Below are 18,199 nucleotides of genomic sequence, written 5' to 3' on the forward strand. Positions count from 1 at the left end.
TGAAAGTTTAAATGATGTCCAAAAGTTGCATTACCTAAAAGCTGCACTCACTGGTGATGCAGCTAATGTAATAAAGAACTTAGAGCTATTAGCTTCTAACTACAACGTAGCTTTAAGCTTACTTAAAGATCAGTTCCAAAACATTAGGCTTATCGTACAGCAACATGTAAGATCACTCTTTGAGCTTTCTCTCGTACAAAGGGACAACCCAACAAGCTTAAGGCACCTACTAAATAGCACTCTAACTCACATCAGGGCTTTAGAAGGGTTACAGATAAAGATTAATGAAAATGATCCATTCATTGTCCATCTCATAACTACAAAGCTTGACACATCCACACATAAGGAGTGGGAACTTTCAACCCTACCAAATGAACTTCCTACTTTAAAGGAACTTACAGACTTTTTACAAAAAAGATGTCAAATGTTAGAAAACGTCAACCACAGCATTGTTCACACTAACTCAACGTCATTTCAACTCCATAACAAACCTGCCCATCCAAGACAACACTTGGCTCATCCTCATAAATCAAACACGAAAACATATGTTTCTGTCAAAGAATCCATCTGCCTCATATGCGATGGAAACCATCCTGTGTATCAATGCAGCGAACTTATTAAGGCTTCTCATGAAGAACGATTAAGCAAATTGACAGCAGCAAAACTCTGTTTTAATTGCTTAAAACCGGGCCATCGCGTAGAACATTGCAATTCTAGAGGATGTAAGCATTGTAATAAGAAACACAACACTGCACTTCATTACAACACATCAGACCCAAGGCTTAAATCATTACAACCAAAGAAAACTGCTACATTTAACAACAAGCAGGGAAGTAGTGATGACGCATTAAATACCAGTACTACTACAACAAGTCTAAGTACTAATTTCCAAGGTGGAGAGGTTTTATTATCTACAGCATTGATGGATGTTATAAGTCCGAGTGGAATTAAATACACGTGCAGGGCATTCTTAGACAATGGCAGCCAATCTAACTTCATGACAGAAAATCTCTGCCAAAGGTTAAAACTAAAGAAAGAAAATTCAAATGTATTAGTAACAGGTATTAACGAAGGAACAACTAAAACTACAAACAAGGTACAAGCAACATTTCAGTCAAGAAATTCTAATTACAAAGCAACTGCAACATTTTTGGTTCTTCCTAAAATAACAGGGTTACTTCCAACACACACTGTTAATACCAGTCAATGGGATATCCCTGGAAATATCACTTTGGCAGATCCCACATTCTGCAAACCATCTAAAGTTGATATTTTGTTAGGACAAGAGTTTTTCTTTGATCTTTTGGAAGATGGGAGGATAAAGAATCAAAATTCACCAGTACTTCAGAACACAAAGCTCGGCTGGATAGTTGGAGGCAAAGTACACCATCAAAAGTCATCAACTGAAACGTCTTGTCATCTAACTACACTGGAAAGCCTTGATAAGAATATTCAAGCATTCTGGAAAATTGAAGAAGAACCTATAAAAAAGGCGACAATGACATCAGAAAATAAACTATGTGAAGAAATGTATGACAATTCAGTTCAAAGAGGCGATGATGGGCGCTACACTGTCAAAATGCCTCTGAAGCAAGATCCAAATTCCCTAGGAGATTCCAAAGAATTAGCAATCAAACGATTTTATCAAGTTGAAAGACGATTAAAAAATAACAGTGAACTGCAAAAACAATACAAATCCTTCATGCATGAATATGAGGAACTTGGACACATGGAAAAGGTTACTGCAAATGAAACTGACAAACCAGTGTATTATTTACCCCACCATCCAGTTATTAAGGAAGCCAGTTCAACAACTAAATTAAGAGTAGTTTTCGATGCTTCAGCAAAAACTACAACAAGGATATCTCTGAATGACTCGCTTATGGTTGGTCCGACTCTTCAAGATGATTTATTTTCTATCCTATTGAGATTCAGGATTCACACTTACGTTCTGACAGCAGACATAGAGAAGATGTATCGACAAATCTGGATCCATCCAAGTCAACGAGACATGCTAAGAATCCTTTGGAGAGAAGACAACTCAAAACCTGTCCTCAATTACAGGCTCAATACAGTTACGTATGGAACAGCATGTGCTCCTTACTTAGCAATCAAAACTATTCAACAATTGGCTCAAGATGAAAGATCACAATATCCACAAGCTTCCAATGTAGTGATGAAAGACTTTTATGTGGATGATGTATTGACAGGAACAGACGACATTAATGAAGCAAGGGTATTAAGAGATCAACTGGTCGGTATGTTAAAGTGTGGTGGCTTCAATTTGCGAAAGTTTAACAGCAACAGTAACGCACTTTTAGCAGAGCTTCCAGATGATATGGTGGAAAGAAAAGCACATAAACTTCCCAACTCTAATGATAGCACAATCAAGACCTTAGGCATTTTTTGGGATGCAGAATCTGACAAAATAAAGTACAAGTACATGTTATCAACAGACAATAAGGCAGCTTCTACAAGTGTAACAAAGCGAACTGTGCTCTCAGACATAGCAAAACTGTTTGATCCTTTAGGAATCATTTCTCCAATTATAATAAATGCTAAAATACTCATGCAAGACCTGTGGAAACAAAATATGAAATGGGACGATGTACTCCCAGAACAATTACACAAGAGATGGAAACAGGATTTAACTTTGCTCAGCAATTTTAATGTATCAAGATGTGTAAGAATGATCCAAACAGAGGGAACTTTTGAACTTCATGGTTTTTCAGATGCTTCTGAAAAGGCATATGGAGCAGCAATTTACTTGAGACACGAACTAAGCGATGGAACTGCTAAAACTACTCTTCTCTGTTCAAAATCTCGTGTAACACCACTGAAAACACAGTCACTTCCAAGATTGGAATTATGTGGAGCTCTACTCCTAACTGAGTTAATGTCAAATGTCAAAACCGCTCTTATCAACAAACATATTGAAAGGGTTACATACTGGACGGACTCTACAATTGTTTTATCCTGGTTAAATGCAGAAGCAGCATGCTGGAAAACATTCATTGCAAATCGTATTGCAAAGATCCAGGATCTAAGTGATTATAAAGATTGGAGACATGTGCCAAGTCAAGACAACCCCGCAGATCTCGTATCCAGAGGTTTAACAGTCGACGAAATCATAAGATCTGATTTGTGGAATTCAGGGCCATATTGGTTATCGTTAGAACCTTGCAACTGGCCAATTACTTCCATAACACCTTCAACTGACATTCCAGAAAGAAGAAAGTCCACAGTTTCTGCTGCAATAGTTCAATCAAATGAAAAACAAACAGATAATGACTGTATACTGAAGAAGTTTTCCAAGTTACAGAAACTGATTCGTGTCACCGCATATTGTTTGAGATATATAAAAAATTGTAAAACTCAAGATTCAAAGATTGCAGGACCTCTAACACACGATGAATTAAACCACAGTCTTAAGCATTGGATAAAACATGAACAGAAACGTTTCTTTCCTCAAGAACTACAATCATTGTCAAACTCAAAACAAATTCACAAGAAAAGCAAACTAATAACACTTCATCCATTTAAGGATGATGAAGGAATCATTCGAGTAGGCGGTCGACTAGCCAACGCAAAGTTAGATCAAAGTCAAAAACACCAAATTGTATTGCCTGCTAAATCCTATTTCACTCATTTAATAATTGAAAATGAACATATTCGCAATCTCCATGTGGGTCCTCAAACACTTCTATACATCATAAGACAACAATATTGGCCACTAAATGCCAAGAACATTATAAGGAAAATCATCCATAAGTGCATACCATGTTTTAAAACAAAGCCGAAATGCACACAACCTGAAATGGGAAACTTACCTGCACATCGAACGAATCCATCACAGCCTTTTGAGATTACAGGAGTTGATTATTGCGGACCGATATATTTACGGTCAAACCGCCTTCGAAAGTTTTCATTAATTAAGGGCTACATTGCAGTCTTTGTTTGCTTTACCACAAAGGCTATTCATTTGGAATTAGTATCCAACTTAACAACTGACGGCTTTTTAGCAGCATTCAAGCGCTTTACATCTCGAAGAGGCTTATGTAACCACATATATTCCGATAACGGAACAAACTTTGTTGGAGCCAATAACGAAATAAAGGAACTTTACTCCCTTCTTAAAAGTAATGATCATCAAGAACAAATCATAAATGCTACATCTTTTCAAGGCATCAAATGGCATTTCTCGCCTCCAAATTCACCCCATTTTGGAGGGCTTTGGGAATCCGCAGTTAAGTCCGTAAAGCAGCATTTAAGGAAGGTTGTGGGAAACGCCAATCTCACATTTGAAGACATGTATACTGTGCTTACAATGATAGAGGCGTGCCTGAATTCAAGACCTATAACTCCTCTGTCATATGATCCTAAAGATCCCCTTCCTCTAACACCTGGTCACTTCTTAATTGGTAAAGCACTTACAAGTTTACCAGATCCAGATTATACATTTAAGCCAGAAAATCGTCTATCACAGTGGCAACGATTACAACAGCTTATGCAACACTTCTGGCGCCGTTGGTCCAAGGAATACCTCTCTCAATTACAACAAAGGCAAAAGTGGTTCACGACTGCCAATAATATCAAACCTGGTCAACTAGTCATAATCAAAGATGACAATCTACCACCTTTAAAATGGATTACTGCTATTGTTGAAGATGTTCATCCTGGACTTGATGGAAAAACTAGAGTGGCTACAGTGCGAACCTCTACAGGAACATTCAAGAGATCTGTAAATCGCCTGTGTGTATTACCAATTGAAAATTGAAAAGGCCAAAGACAATCAATAAGACATTTTTTGTAAATAGTTTATTTTTTGTATTTTGTTGAAAGTGGTACTTTCAAGGTGGGCGGCATGTTCAATCTCCTAACAGACTGTTTGTAAATTAACATATGATTGAATTTATATTTGTAAAAACACAAACAAAAACAGTAGGTATTGTATTTTTTAAAGTTTTACAAGCAAGTCATAAGTTAAATAAAGTTTCATTTTTTATATGATTTCATGCAGTTTTTTAATACAAACAATGTTGGACACTCGACATTGTACAATTATATTATATTTACTAGTAGGAAAACATAGTTTTTTTTTTCTTTGGGCATAGTTTCGAACTGAAAATTTGATTTGTTCTGCTTTCATTACCAAACAAATAGCTACCATCCAAACTTTACTAACATCCAATAAATCACCAGTTTCTCGATGAAAAGTGCCATCAGCCAAAAATATTAGTTCAACTGACATTTTATTTTCAATTTAGAATACTGTAATGGATTCTGCTGTCGGGAAATCCGTGCCTTGGAGTGAACGCATCAAATGACTCATTGACGGTATCTTTGGAACATTTTAATCTATTTTTAAATTCATCAAGTCATAAAAGGGTTTTAGTCATGATAACGAGCTGGTCTTATGCGAGGAATTGGAGTGATTGTACATACTGTAATTGTTAACATAATACAGTATAGATATTTCATAGTCATATTCAATACACACGGCGACCAGTGAGTACAACACAAGACAATCACCGCGAACTGTACTCAACGACTGACGGTTTGCTTGATGTTCCCCACGGCAAAAAACTATTTCTGATAATTATGTTGGAACTGTGGCTGATTAGTTATATTTATATTCTACGCATAATTTTGTCGTTAAAATTGTAATAACATGGGGTTTATCAATAAAATATCTTTGTTATGATACTAATTTGTTACGTGCATAATTTATCTGTCGTTTTAAGTTGTTTGATGATTTTTTTCATGTTTTATGAGCCTTTTTACCATTTTTACATATTTTTTAAATATGATGTTGTGGGTAATGAAACTGTTCGGAATTTAATGAGGAACCATATTTAAACATTAGTTTTTAACAAATAATAAAAATAAAGGAGCTAATTAGATAAAACCGGCATCATGTCACGTTAAACCTGCCTCCTACCAGGTCTGAGTTGGAGACCAAACACCATTGTTCTTTTGGGCCCGAACCATCTCATTTGGGCTCGGACTTGACTCGTGAACCCACCGGGACTAATGATCAGAGCCGGGACTATCTGTAATTGGACTCGTGAACCCAACTTTTAAAACCGGGTTTTATCCCTGCACTAATTGTGTGCCGCCTATCAGTTTGGTCCGCGGCTTATATAGTCTCGAGCTCGTGAACCCGATTTTTTAAGTCGCGGCCCAAATACCGGTTATTTCCGGATTCTGGGCTCGGACTACGATAGTCCCGAGCTCGTGAACCGCCCCATAGTCCCTCAATTAGAGGATGTAACAATAGAAAACCACACAAAATTTCTCGGTGTTATCCTTGATAACAAACTAACATGGAAAGAGCACATCAACCATTTAAGCAAAAAAATCAGTACTGGAATATATGTCATCAGAAGAATAAACTACATAGGCGGACTCTCCGTGGCCAAAACAGCTTACTTCGCACTGGTAGAGTCGCATCTTAGATATGGCTTGACAGTGTGGGGAGGAACTTCAACAAAAAATATGAATCGAATTCTTGTCCTTCAAAAGAAAGCCATAAGAGCCCTCGCCAACCTTGTCCCACCACAGACTTGCAGACTAGCATTCGCAAACCTAGGAATCCTCACAGTGGTGTCTCTCTACATACTTGAATCTATAAAGTATGTGAATGAAATAAACCCCCCAAGAAACCGAGACCTGCACCACTACAACACCCGTCATGGCTCCAAATTTGCACTACCAGTTCACCGAACAACTCTTTGGGAGAAAAAACCTTCCTACACCATGCAAGCTGAGGAACCATCTACCTGACTACCTGAGAGACCTGACTGGCAACAAGCTACACCAGGAGTTGAAGAAGTGGCTAATCGCAAGACCCTTCTACTCAATAAAGGAATTTTATGAAAATTAACATGTACAATTCACTATTGTATTGACACTATTGTAATTCTTGACGAATTAACAATAAAGAATATTGTATTGTATTGTATTGTATTCTCTTTACAATAAGACCATACACAGTTTAATTTTTGTTGCTAGCCGAGTGGTTATTGTCTTGGCCTTCAGTACAAGAGACTGATTGAACCACAAATCTTCAATTAGTTTCGGCAGCTGTTTGTAAATAGTAACGTTACTAGTCCAGAAAATATTTGTTTATATTTGTTTAGTCGAGTAAACATTTTGGACGAGTGATGTACGATATATTTCGCCATACTATTCTAAACTAACCTAACAATAAAAAAAACTTTGTAATATGTTTCCACCGACTAAATTACTTACAATCACTTCTCATAACTTCTAAGAGAGGTTATGTTTTGGTTAATTGATTTGTTGACTTGCCAACCGTAATCAGCTGTCAAGTAAAAACTCATTTCAGTACAGTAGTACATAATGAAGGGGATTTGAAGCATTTCTGATCTATACATTGAAAATCCACTGGCAAACTAAACAAACTAATTCTGTATTGTTGTGTAGCAAGATGAGCCTGGCGAGGTTACCAGCCCTGTACTGGAGGTGCAGGCTGTGGCGGGACCCATGCCGAAGCAGAAAGCAGAACTGTTCAGACGCAGGTGGAAAACTCCGCCTCGGCTACCGGGCTCACCTCTCACTCCTCGACGGCCGCAACTAGCAGATCAGGACAAGGGCTGGGAGAGAGTTGGCAGGTAGTAGCGGTAGTAGCAAAGATATAATCTGTCTGGATTTTGTTAATCAGAATGAAAATAATCAGTAGTCTGACTTGTACTTTTTCCCATAGTCAACAACCCTTATTATGGGTAAGCAGTTGCAGTAACTAGATCTGTGATATTCTATGGTGAAAATCACAAACGTTGCTATAACTTTTGAACCAAGCTTTTTTTGTACAAATCTATTGGTTTTTATGGAGTGGTCACCATTATAATAAAAAAAAAAAATTAACCCTCCGAGTGTCCATAGTTTAGGCTTTAATGTCCGCCTATTTTTGGCGCATTTGCAAGGTTTTATTAAAACAAATCCGAAAAGCTTAAAACAATGTTAATTCTACTGTTCTATATACCATTTTGTTTGGAAAATCATGGGCTTCAATATTATACATAAAACATAAGGAACATTTGTTTAAAAAAAAATTTTTAGGTAAAAAAAATATTTTGGAAAATTTTCAAAAAAAAAGAAGTTCGCGCTCAATGAAATTGTATAAATTATAGGCCTATAAATATTTGAAAATAGCCACTTTGTTCTAAATTTTATGAGGATTACAAATATATAATAATATAAGGAAGTAGATTTGCAAATAAATAAGTTATGGGCAAAAAACAGATTTCAGTACATAGCGTTTAGCTAAGAATGCATAGCCTAACCATAGCTAGGAATCTGGCTGATAATTTACATCAATATCACTACCTACTTCTTCAGGTTCATCAACCAGCCCTTCAAAATCACTTAAATCTTCTTATAATGCACCACGTATATCACTACTTTTGATTTTTAACACTGAAACAATGATAAACGTAATAAAACACATCAGTCATCGGTCCGAGGGTAACCTAGCTGTTTACAAATACGCACGTCAGCTGTCTGCTACAATTACGATCGGCTCGGAGAACATAAAGCGCTTAGAGACAGTTCTCTGGAGAAAGCTTAGAATCTAACGAAAAGAACGATACCTAACTCGATCCAGTTCAACCCGATTCAGTCAGTCATAGAGCCTTCGCCGTAAACGATGTTCGTGCGTCGAAAAATCAACGCGTGACACTACACAAAGTGTGTCGTGAGTCGATTTTTCGACGAGTGACGCTCGGAGGGTTAAAAAAACTAGATATGGGATTAGAACCCACACACCAAATTGCATCATAATCAGATTACAGACGTGGTCTCTAGCTACACATGCGCATACACTGACATCACTTTTATAGGTTCAGTGGGGCTCAGATATTTCCACCCAAAACTCAAATTTGAAATCGGACAAAAAAAGTACTTTCTCCATATACTATGTATAAGGGGCAGGTATTTAAACAGTGTTGAGAGGAAATCAGTTGTATCTGCGTTATTTTGGTGAGAGATTTTTAACTGTTGGTCTGAGTTTTGAGTTTGCAGATTTGTCAGAAAATCTGTTTCCAGATAATCTAATGGGGGTGATTGTTGAATCCTAGCACAAGTTGTCTGAACTGGTAAACAAAGCCTTTCAAAGCTAGATATTTTTTAACCAAGACAAAAATTGTTGCTATATCGCTTATTGTCTCGCTAGTAATTTAGATTCATGTTAGTAACATGTAGGTCCATGTTTCGATCTGTCTTTGTGAGGAACATCATATTTTCATTGTGGGACCTTAATAATCAGTTTAATCTGTTTCAGAGAATTGGCCCAAGAGTGGAAAGTACCTTGGAAGGAATACTGGCCTTTCCTAAATACTTACGTTGATCTCAGTTCACAAGAAGGCCTTCAACTTTTAGAAGAATATCTTCGTAAGCGTTTCAAAAACGTAAGTAACTCTACCTAATTTTATTCATACAGATCTTGTATTTTAGCTAATTTTGTTTCAGGAGATAAAGATGTCTAAATAATATTTTGAAGAAAAGCAAATTGGCTAACAAGGAATAGCTTAGCTTAGAAAATTAGAGTCCAAGGGCTAACAGTTAGACAATAGAAATCCTCTTCAACCTACTCTCTTACAAAGTCCTACATCAGGACGAAATATCAGTGCTGTGCTTTGTGTTCTTTTATTGTGTATATGTTAGCCCCTGGACTCTAATTTTTTCAGGTATGCTAGCCAAACTCTATTCCTTTTTAAAATACGGCTGAATAATTTTATATCATAGTGTACCGTACTAACTGTTTTTGTTGTGTTCAATAACGTGCTTTCAAGTCAGGATGGTTTCGGACCAAACATAAACCCAAAAACTTTTCTATCCAGGCAAGCGAAGGTAACGACACCACTGCAGTAACGGACAAACCGACCACGCCGAAGCAAATCAACGGAGTTACTCCAGAGAGTCCAATCTCAGAACTGTGTAGTGCCTTGAGAAATTGTAGTCTGGCTAGTGGAGGGGGTAACAAACCCCCGCCTTCACGTCACCCCCTACCTCCACGAGGACCACAGTGGAGGGTCACAGTCCACCACAACGGGGACATTCCTACACATGTCACCAGCCCCCATCTCTACATGGAGAAGTCCTGTCAGGTGGGTCAGTGGGTCAGTCGGTAGCGTTACGGACTTTGGGTTCAAGCCAGCGATGTTGTGGGTTCGAATCCTGCTACTTTTTATCAGTATACTTCACCCTTGTACTGTACCGGCTTACTCCTAGCTTTGGTGGATACTTTCTTGCACAGGCATCTGTGGCCCTAGTGGACAGGCAAGAGCAAAGTAAAATAGTCTGCCAACCTCTAAATTAAATAAAAAATTTAAAAAATGTTGGAGACTGATTTACACAAATATTTGGAGCCGAGTTACTAGGTTCTCTTATCCACAAAGTGTCACAGGTTCACTAGCCGGTTTGTCCTCACAATTTATGGTGAATTTATCTGGTATCTGTCGAGTTTTATCAAATTCAGAAAGTTATGTACTACAATAAAGTGATTTACCATCACTGGTAAACATAGTAGACTTTTGGATTTTTGGAATTGATGTCAAAAGTTTAAATACCAAGGCCATAACTTTTTATAGCCCTAATCAACACTGTTCAATAAAGTATTCACCCTCCTTGTTAGATATTTAAGTGGAAAGAAAAGCATATTGAAAACCTGCAATCTAACAATAGAGAAAAAAAGTACCTACCTAAAAAGGGTAGAATATGGCCAATACCTTTCTTGGATTCAAACAAGAGCTTTTTTTGTTGAGTTTTCTTGCAATATTTATTTACTTAACATTTGTTTATAATACCTATGTTTGTATCGCCCTGCTAAGATTCCCTTCCAGTGATTCAATATTTCAATACTGATATTACGATTGCAGGTGTTTGCCAAGCGAATCGCTGATGGTTTCTTGGTTGGAGACGGAGACACGGAGTTCCTCTGGGTAGAAGTGAAGCATTTAAACGTCCTTGTTGCGTCGTGCAGAAGTGACAACCGCTTCTCCCAACTTGACTTCTGCTGTCTACACGCCAGACTGGGACAAATAGTCGCACAACGCCTCGACCAAGCCGAACTTACCAAAGTCACCGACTGCCTTCGATCTCTTATTAATAGGTGAGCTATTCTCGTTAGCTGAAATGAAATGAAATACATTATTAAGTCCAACATTAGAACCATATGGGACAGTTAACCTTGTAAATCTAAATATAAATCAACGATTATTTTTTTTACAAACACAACATAAATTCTAAAAAAATAACTATAAACTAAAGTTACACAATCATAATTCACACAGACACATTCACTCTCCCCCAAATCTAGGCCTAACGCAAGCCATACAATCGAGTTAGTACGTTTTCAGCCCCCATCAGTCTTGAAAGGGATTCTAGGCACCTGATGTTGTAGGGAAGGAAATTCCAAAGGTGACATGTTGGACTGTAAAAGATCTATTGAAAACAGTTCTTTGTGTAGGGAGGAAAGAGCCAGAGCGGGTATCCCTTGCACCTCTTTCGTTCTAAAATCTAAAATTATTTGCGAGATAATTTGCAATTTTGAGATTGATGACCGAATGGGTTAATTTATGTGTATTTCTCTAACAAGGGGTAGCTTAAGAAGAGAATAATGTATATGATAAGGTGTGACGTGATAATTTTGTTGAAGATTAATCCTTAGCTCGAATGAATTAGTACAGTTCATACTCAGTCAACTGAAGGTAGTACCAAATCATAATGGGTGCTCTCATAACTATGTGCTTTTTCAGTTTGACCAATAATGTTATCAGTGTTATTTTCAGCATAATTTTGCCTAGTTTTATTCCTCACATTGGCTAAAACTCTCTTTCATTACCTTAAATGGCCCATTCACACTCTATTGTACCATCTAGATAAAACATGCTCCTTATAAACTGCTATCCCCTATAATAGACGTTTCAGCTGATATATTTTGAAGGCCAGCTCCGATCGGTTTACGTAGAGAGTGTTTTGTTGTTTATAGGGATGGACGGGATTGAATTTTTGGTTCGGGACGGGACGGGATTTTTTCCTGTACATAAAAAGAAAGTCTTGAGTTTTGCAGTTACCAAACAAGAAAAACAAAGTCAATTTGTTGCACTGATCTACAAAAACAAAAAAATGGGTAAAAATTTACAAGTATAGAAACTTAACTTATAACTTATTTGAGCTGTCACGGTGCAATCGTCGGTATGACTCGCGGTCACGGCATGATTGTCGGTATGTTCATCGGTATTACTTCGCGGTCACGGCGCGATCATTGGTATGACTCGCGGTCACAGCGCGATCGTCGTTATGACTCCGCGATCGGTGGTATGACATCGCGGTCACGACGTGATCGTAAGTATGACTCGCAAACACGGCGCGCGATTTTATGATTTATGATTATATAAGTGTTCATGGCGTGAGACTCGCGGTCACGGCGTGATCGTCGGTATGACTTCGCGGTCATGGCATGATCGTCGGTATAACTTCACGGTCATGGCGTGAGACTCGCGGTCACGGCGCGATCGTCGGTACGACTCCACGGTTATGGCGTGAGACTCGCGATCACGGCATGATCGTCGGTATGACTTCGCGGTCACGGCGCGATCGTCGTTATGACTCCGCGATCGGTGGTATGACATCGCGGTCACGACGTGATCGTAAGTATGACTCGCAAACACGGCGCGCGATTTTATGATTTATGATTATATAAGTGTTCATGGCGTGAGACTCGCGGTCACGGCGTGATCGTCGGTATGACTTCGCGGTCATGGCATGATCGTCGGTATAACTTCACGGTCATGGCGTGAGACTCGCGGTCACGGCGCGATCGTCGGTACGACTCCACGGTTATGGCGTGAGACTCGCGATCACGGCATGATCGTCGGTATGACTTCGCGGTCACGGCGCGATCGTCGTTATGACTCTGCAGTCACGGCGTGATCGTCGGCATGACTCGCGGTCTTGGCGCGATCGTCAAAATGGCGCGATCGTAATATTTCAACATTTACTAGAAACGTCGATAATCATAATTACAACACAAGAAACCGATATAATTTCCAAATTAATAAGCATAAAAAAGAAATATTTAAACAAAAACCATCATACATTGGAATACAATTTTTTAATCAATTACCAATAAAAATAAAAAATGAAACAGATGACAACAGATTTAAAAACGCTCTAAAATTACATTTGACACAAAATGCTCTCTATAAATTCAAAGATTTCTGGGCTAAGCAATAACAGCATTGACTTAAAATGTTTTCGGCCTATTGCTGTTTCACTGAACTATATTTTTGTTTTTTGTTTTCACTGAAGTATACTTTTGTTTTATACCTACTTGAGAGATGACTGTATTGTTTTGTTGTTTTGTTTTTGTCTATTGTATTTGTCTTTTATTTGTGTTCATATTTTATGTAACGATGAATTTGACACCATTCTTGTATATACAATATATACTAATGAATAAAGATGTTTTGAATTGAATTGAATGACTTCGCCTCCTGCGTTTGCGGATTTATCGTGAACATCTCTCGCGACAGCGGTGTCATCGTCACTCCCGAGGCGGCAAAATCGCCACCGATCGGATCAAATTCCGTCCCGAAAAATTCCGGAATCAAATGTAATCCCCTCCCGAAAATCGGGAATATTTTTTCCCAAAAATTTCCCGAAATCACGGGACCCAACCATCCCTAGTTGTTTACTATTTGTTTGTTTACCAATTGACCATTAAAAAAAAATTTAACCTAAAAATTTATCAACCATAGCTTTTTCTACATTATTATAACCGAAAGAGGGAATAATACACAAATAATGAAGTCTACCCTAAAATAGGATGAAACTGTGGTCCACACAAGCGCTCAAACTAACATGAAACAGATTAAAACAAACATCAGATGTAGGATGAGAATTCCACGTGTCATCGTGATGGTTCTGTTTGTTGTAGGAAGCTGGAAGACTGTTACTCGTCAGACGAGGATGATCTGATAGACCTGGTGTATGTGCGTAGACCTCGTGTGGACCGTCGAGACAGACAGACGTTGTACACAGCCGTGGTGTGTGTGGCGCGCGCAGTGTTGACGGCTCTAGACAACCCTGTAACAGATACACCAGCCTCCGAACATACCTGCGCTGACGTCTGGGCACGATGCACACGCTGCGACTGCACGTTTCCTACCAAACACGGCCGTCGCAAGCTGGCGTCGCAGAAGAAACTTAACTTCAATAATGATCTCGGTAAATGCATTTTTCTTGCAGGACTTCTTGTGAGTTTTAGCTAGTATTTTCTTTAATCTCCGTCTAAAAAACCATTTGCTGTTTTTCTTACATAAAACACTGAATATGTAAATTTCTTTCCAATCTACTCTGAAGATGTCCTTTGCAGTAGAACCTGGATTTGGTTAATTTGATCCTCGATAATCTGAAGGATCGAATTAACTAAAATATTCTTCTTCTAGGCCTGTGATAGATGGCTTTTCAAGAAACGTTTAAATTTAACAACAGACTTTCTATGATGAGTGTCAAGAAATTGTACACTCCTACCTCTTGGTATTCAAATTGCTTTTGAGTAGCTGTATTCGTATACACCTTAGTGTGACATATTATCTATAAATTGTGTGAACATCAGATATCTTTCTAAAGAGTCATGTTTTCTTTTATACAACATACTTGCCTTTATTTTGTATCTATTATCTGTTGGTCTCTTCTCAGGTAAACCAGCTTAATACAGTATCCATTTAAAAGAATCCAACCACTTGGCTTTGATTTTGAAATATGTCCTAGAGGGCTACTATATGTCAAAACCTAGTAATTTTAAAGTTACTGTCCCTCAGTTACAACACTCATAAATTTATTTTGCATCAGTAAAAATACCTCACATATTCCAACACTGCTTTAGCTCCTGTTTTAACTGTCATGTTTCAAATGATAACTATTTATTTATGTATGTAAAAGTCTTTGTTGCATGACTTTCAGATGAGGTCAATCCTGGAGCCGGAGACGAGGTCACAGGTCGAGGTCAAGGGGTCGTCTCAGCATACAGCTCCGGCGAAGAGTCTGACACTTCAGGTACATCTGAACTGCCTAAAGTCTTAAATCCCTGAATCACAGTTGGTAAAATGCCTTACCAGGCCTGATTCATCTCATTGGGTTCAGGAAGCAGCTCTGTTCTATAAATATTTATAATATTAATGTCAAAATCTGTGTTCTTGTGAGACTAGCTTTGATAACCTCTCTTAAGTATAGAAGTATTATACTTTTAGTTAGAGACTGGACAGGATATTTATGGCCTTCGTGTGTTTTGGGATGGGAGCAGGACAGGATTTTTTTGCCTTACGACTTTAGTAAAATTCTTGCAAATGGCAATTATGACAAACAATTAATCGTATATCTTGCACTACGCCATCATTACACTGTATTACACTATTGTTTTGTTAATATATTCCTCGATCGTAGGGACATCATAATTTTAATCATACCGGTGAAATACTGATTATCTTGTGCGATTGCAGAGATATCATCTTTTCGTGCAATACTGGAGAAATTGTGATATCTGCAGTCATCAAGAAATTGCTGACAGTGGAACGAATCTCATCCCAAAAAATCGTGAACTAAACGTGTGCCATCACAAAATTGGATAAATATTTTTCTAAAACTGTCCCAGAAATTGTCCATCCCGAATCTAAAGTTAGTCCCAATCAATTTAGTATATAATGAATCGTTCATTACCTTTTCATATTCATATTACCTGTTTAAAATATCGGAATTACAATCATACAATCCTGAAGTTATTGATATTATGTTTCAGATACCAGTGAATGTGAGTTTTTTACTCCGCCTTCCTCACCGGGGATCAGATCTGACGATGACCTAGCTATGGAGAGCCCAGACGAGGGACCCGATGTGTACATCAGCGGGTAAGTTTTCAACTAACAAAACTGCTGACATAACGTGAATGATTTAGTAAATTCCTTATACCAATTTGTTAGTACCACCATAGACAAAAATTGTTAAATACAGACCGACAGCGGTGCTGCGGTTAGCATATGTTCTGGCGTCCACCACTAGGAGTGCTGTGTAGTTACGGCGCACACCGCTGCAGCATCAAGCGCTAGCGACCGTTGCCATGACAACTTGGTTGTGACCAGTGTTGCCAAATTTGAAGGAATTCCCCGGAATCTGGGAGAATGGAGTTAAAGAGTTTAGTTGGTAGCATTTTGTTTGCAAGAGTGGTAGTGCTGGTAGCAGACAGCGAGGAGCCGACGACGGCAGCAAATCGAACACCGAGTACGCTCTAGTGGCACGTCGGGATCCTATGACAGTCTATATTGTTCTATTTTTCTACGGTACCATAGAGAAGTAAGATACAGAGGAAACACTCAATGGTATGCTTAAGTGGAGTCTAGCGCTAGTGCTAGTGTCTAGTGCAATGCCCCCCTCGCCATAATGTAATACAACGCTCATGGTGGAGGAAGACACTGTGCCCTGCGCGATTAGACTTTCTGCAGTGCTCGCCGTTCAAGCTCTTCCTTGCTCGTCACAAGTATGTTTGGACAAAACCTACCAGAGCTTAAAGCGCACGGTTGTCCCATAAGCTTGTACCTTATTTCTCTGTGTTAGTTCTCATAATGGGCTAGTTTTGTTTTAGTTTTGGTTTTAGCAAATTTCCCCTATAAGAAATAAGCTGTTACCAAAGATGGCATGGTATCACCTAGACACAGAACTGTGATATGCAGCAAACCCCCTCGCTCTTCATAGGTTATTCTGCATACGCACATGGGAGCGTAGCTTTATAGCAAACCCGAATCTTTAAACTTATTCTACTTTATGCTATGAGCTGGGTAGCTGTTCAATAAGAGAATCAGATCGAGTTCATCAAATAGGATTTTAATTGTCTTAAGTAATCAAGTTTAATACAGTGACAGTTACTCTCAAGTATAGCCTACTAACAAATGCCTGGTAGGAACCGCTCTGGAGGTAGCTTGAATCTTAGATTTATAATCCCCAAAAACGAAGTGAAACTATTCCCTTGTAATCTAATCAAATCAAAGTATAAATCCCCAAAAGAATTCCTTCAAAACAAAACACAAAACCCCAACTAACTTACAGTCCCCTAAAATCAAAACTTCCCGTACAAAACTCCCGACTACAGGGCCTAACCCCAAGATAGAGAAACCAGTACTCACCCAACTCTTCTGGGCACCTTGCGCCGGGCAACTGACCCCTTTCTCTACCTCAGGTGGCCTATTTATTGATCTGACAGCTACTGAGTGCAAAGCCCTCAGTGTTTACCAAAACACCTCCAGCACGCTTCCTAGTTGGCAAGGTCACTATCTACAATTCAACCTCTACAACCTCTAGTTTACATATATCTACAAATATAAAACCTATATCTCCCTTACAGAACCGATTTACTTTTTGTTGTCCCGAAGCCAAAATCACTATTAGTACAAATTATTATATACGCAATGCCAGTAGTGTTCTACTAATGTTTCAGGAACACCCCCAGCAAACTGGACTTGGCTGTGATGGAGGCTATCAGAGGCAGTGAGATCTCAAAGGCTAAGTATCCCAATATCTGCCGATGGCGCCACCTTGTATTGCTGCACTCCGAACACGAGAGACAAACGTGAGTTAGTTTGCTGCAGCTTTTTAAGGAGTAAAAAAAAACTTGTTATTTAAGTTAACCTGTTAGCAGGAAAGTGTTTTACAAAACAGGTTTATAGTTACTTTCAAATTCCATGGGGATGAACCTTTTTGAACCTTTAGAATGAAAAATTTCTTTATTTGAGAGGCGAAGCTAGGACTAGCAAGACCTCTCTATACGCTTAACATCTATGTTAAGAAGAGGTTTAAGTCTTAAACTTTAACCACCTTATGCTTCTTCTATAGCAGCCTGAGTTTCATAGTTTCTCTAAAGCTTTTTGATTGATCAGTTTTAATAATTATATATACAAACTATAGTCTTGAGAATGATTGCAACGTGTTAAAAATTTATTTTATTTTTGTTTCAGCTGGATTTCGACTCCAAAGCACAAATCTTCACCTTCCAGTGGCTTCCTGTGGCATCGAACCCCGAGCATAAATGTTACGAGTCACTGACATCACACCTGGATCAATCTCTTCTACTTGTTAACTTATTTAACTTTAATAAATCAAATTTGCTATTTGTTTCATATTTTTA

The 18,199-nt window shown here is 38.4% G+C and overlaps 1 protein-coding gene across 3 annotated transcripts in view; it reads left to right on the forward strand.

The window, feature by feature from the left end:
- Positions 1–18,199, forward strand: part of LOC128986016 (ankyrin repeat and LEM domain-containing protein 2 homolog) — a 30,638-nt gene extending 12,439 nt beyond the window's left edge. For all 3 annotated transcript variants that reach the window (XM_054406090.1, XM_054406092.1, XM_054406093.1), the window contains exons 7-15: positions 7,450–7,637; positions 9,305–9,431; positions 9,864–10,130; positions 10,902–11,134; positions 13,964–14,253; positions 14,992–15,084; positions 15,824–15,932; positions 17,513–17,644; positions 18,030–18,199. In XM_054406090.1, coding sequence (XP_054262065.1) covers positions 7,450–7,637; positions 9,305–9,431; positions 9,864–10,130; positions 10,902–11,134; positions 13,964–14,253; positions 14,992–15,084; positions 15,824–15,932; positions 17,513–17,644; positions 18,030–18,117 — 1,527 coding nt within the window. In that variant the 3' untranslated portion in view covers positions 18,118–18,199. The remainder of the gene's footprint in view (positions 1–7,449; positions 7,638–9,304; positions 9,432–9,863; positions 10,131–10,901; positions 11,135–13,963; positions 14,254–14,991; positions 15,085–15,823; positions 15,933–17,512; positions 17,645–18,029) is intronic.

This window comes from Macrosteles quadrilineatus, unplaced genomic scaffold (genome assembly GCF_028750875.1).
Source record: "Macrosteles quadrilineatus isolate MER2022 unplaced genomic scaffold, UCM_ALF_1.0 Scaffold_2__2_contigs__length_208266976, whole genome shotgun sequence".
NCBI lineage: Eukaryota > Metazoa > Arthropoda > Insecta > Hemiptera > Cicadellidae > Macrosteles > Macrosteles quadrilineatus.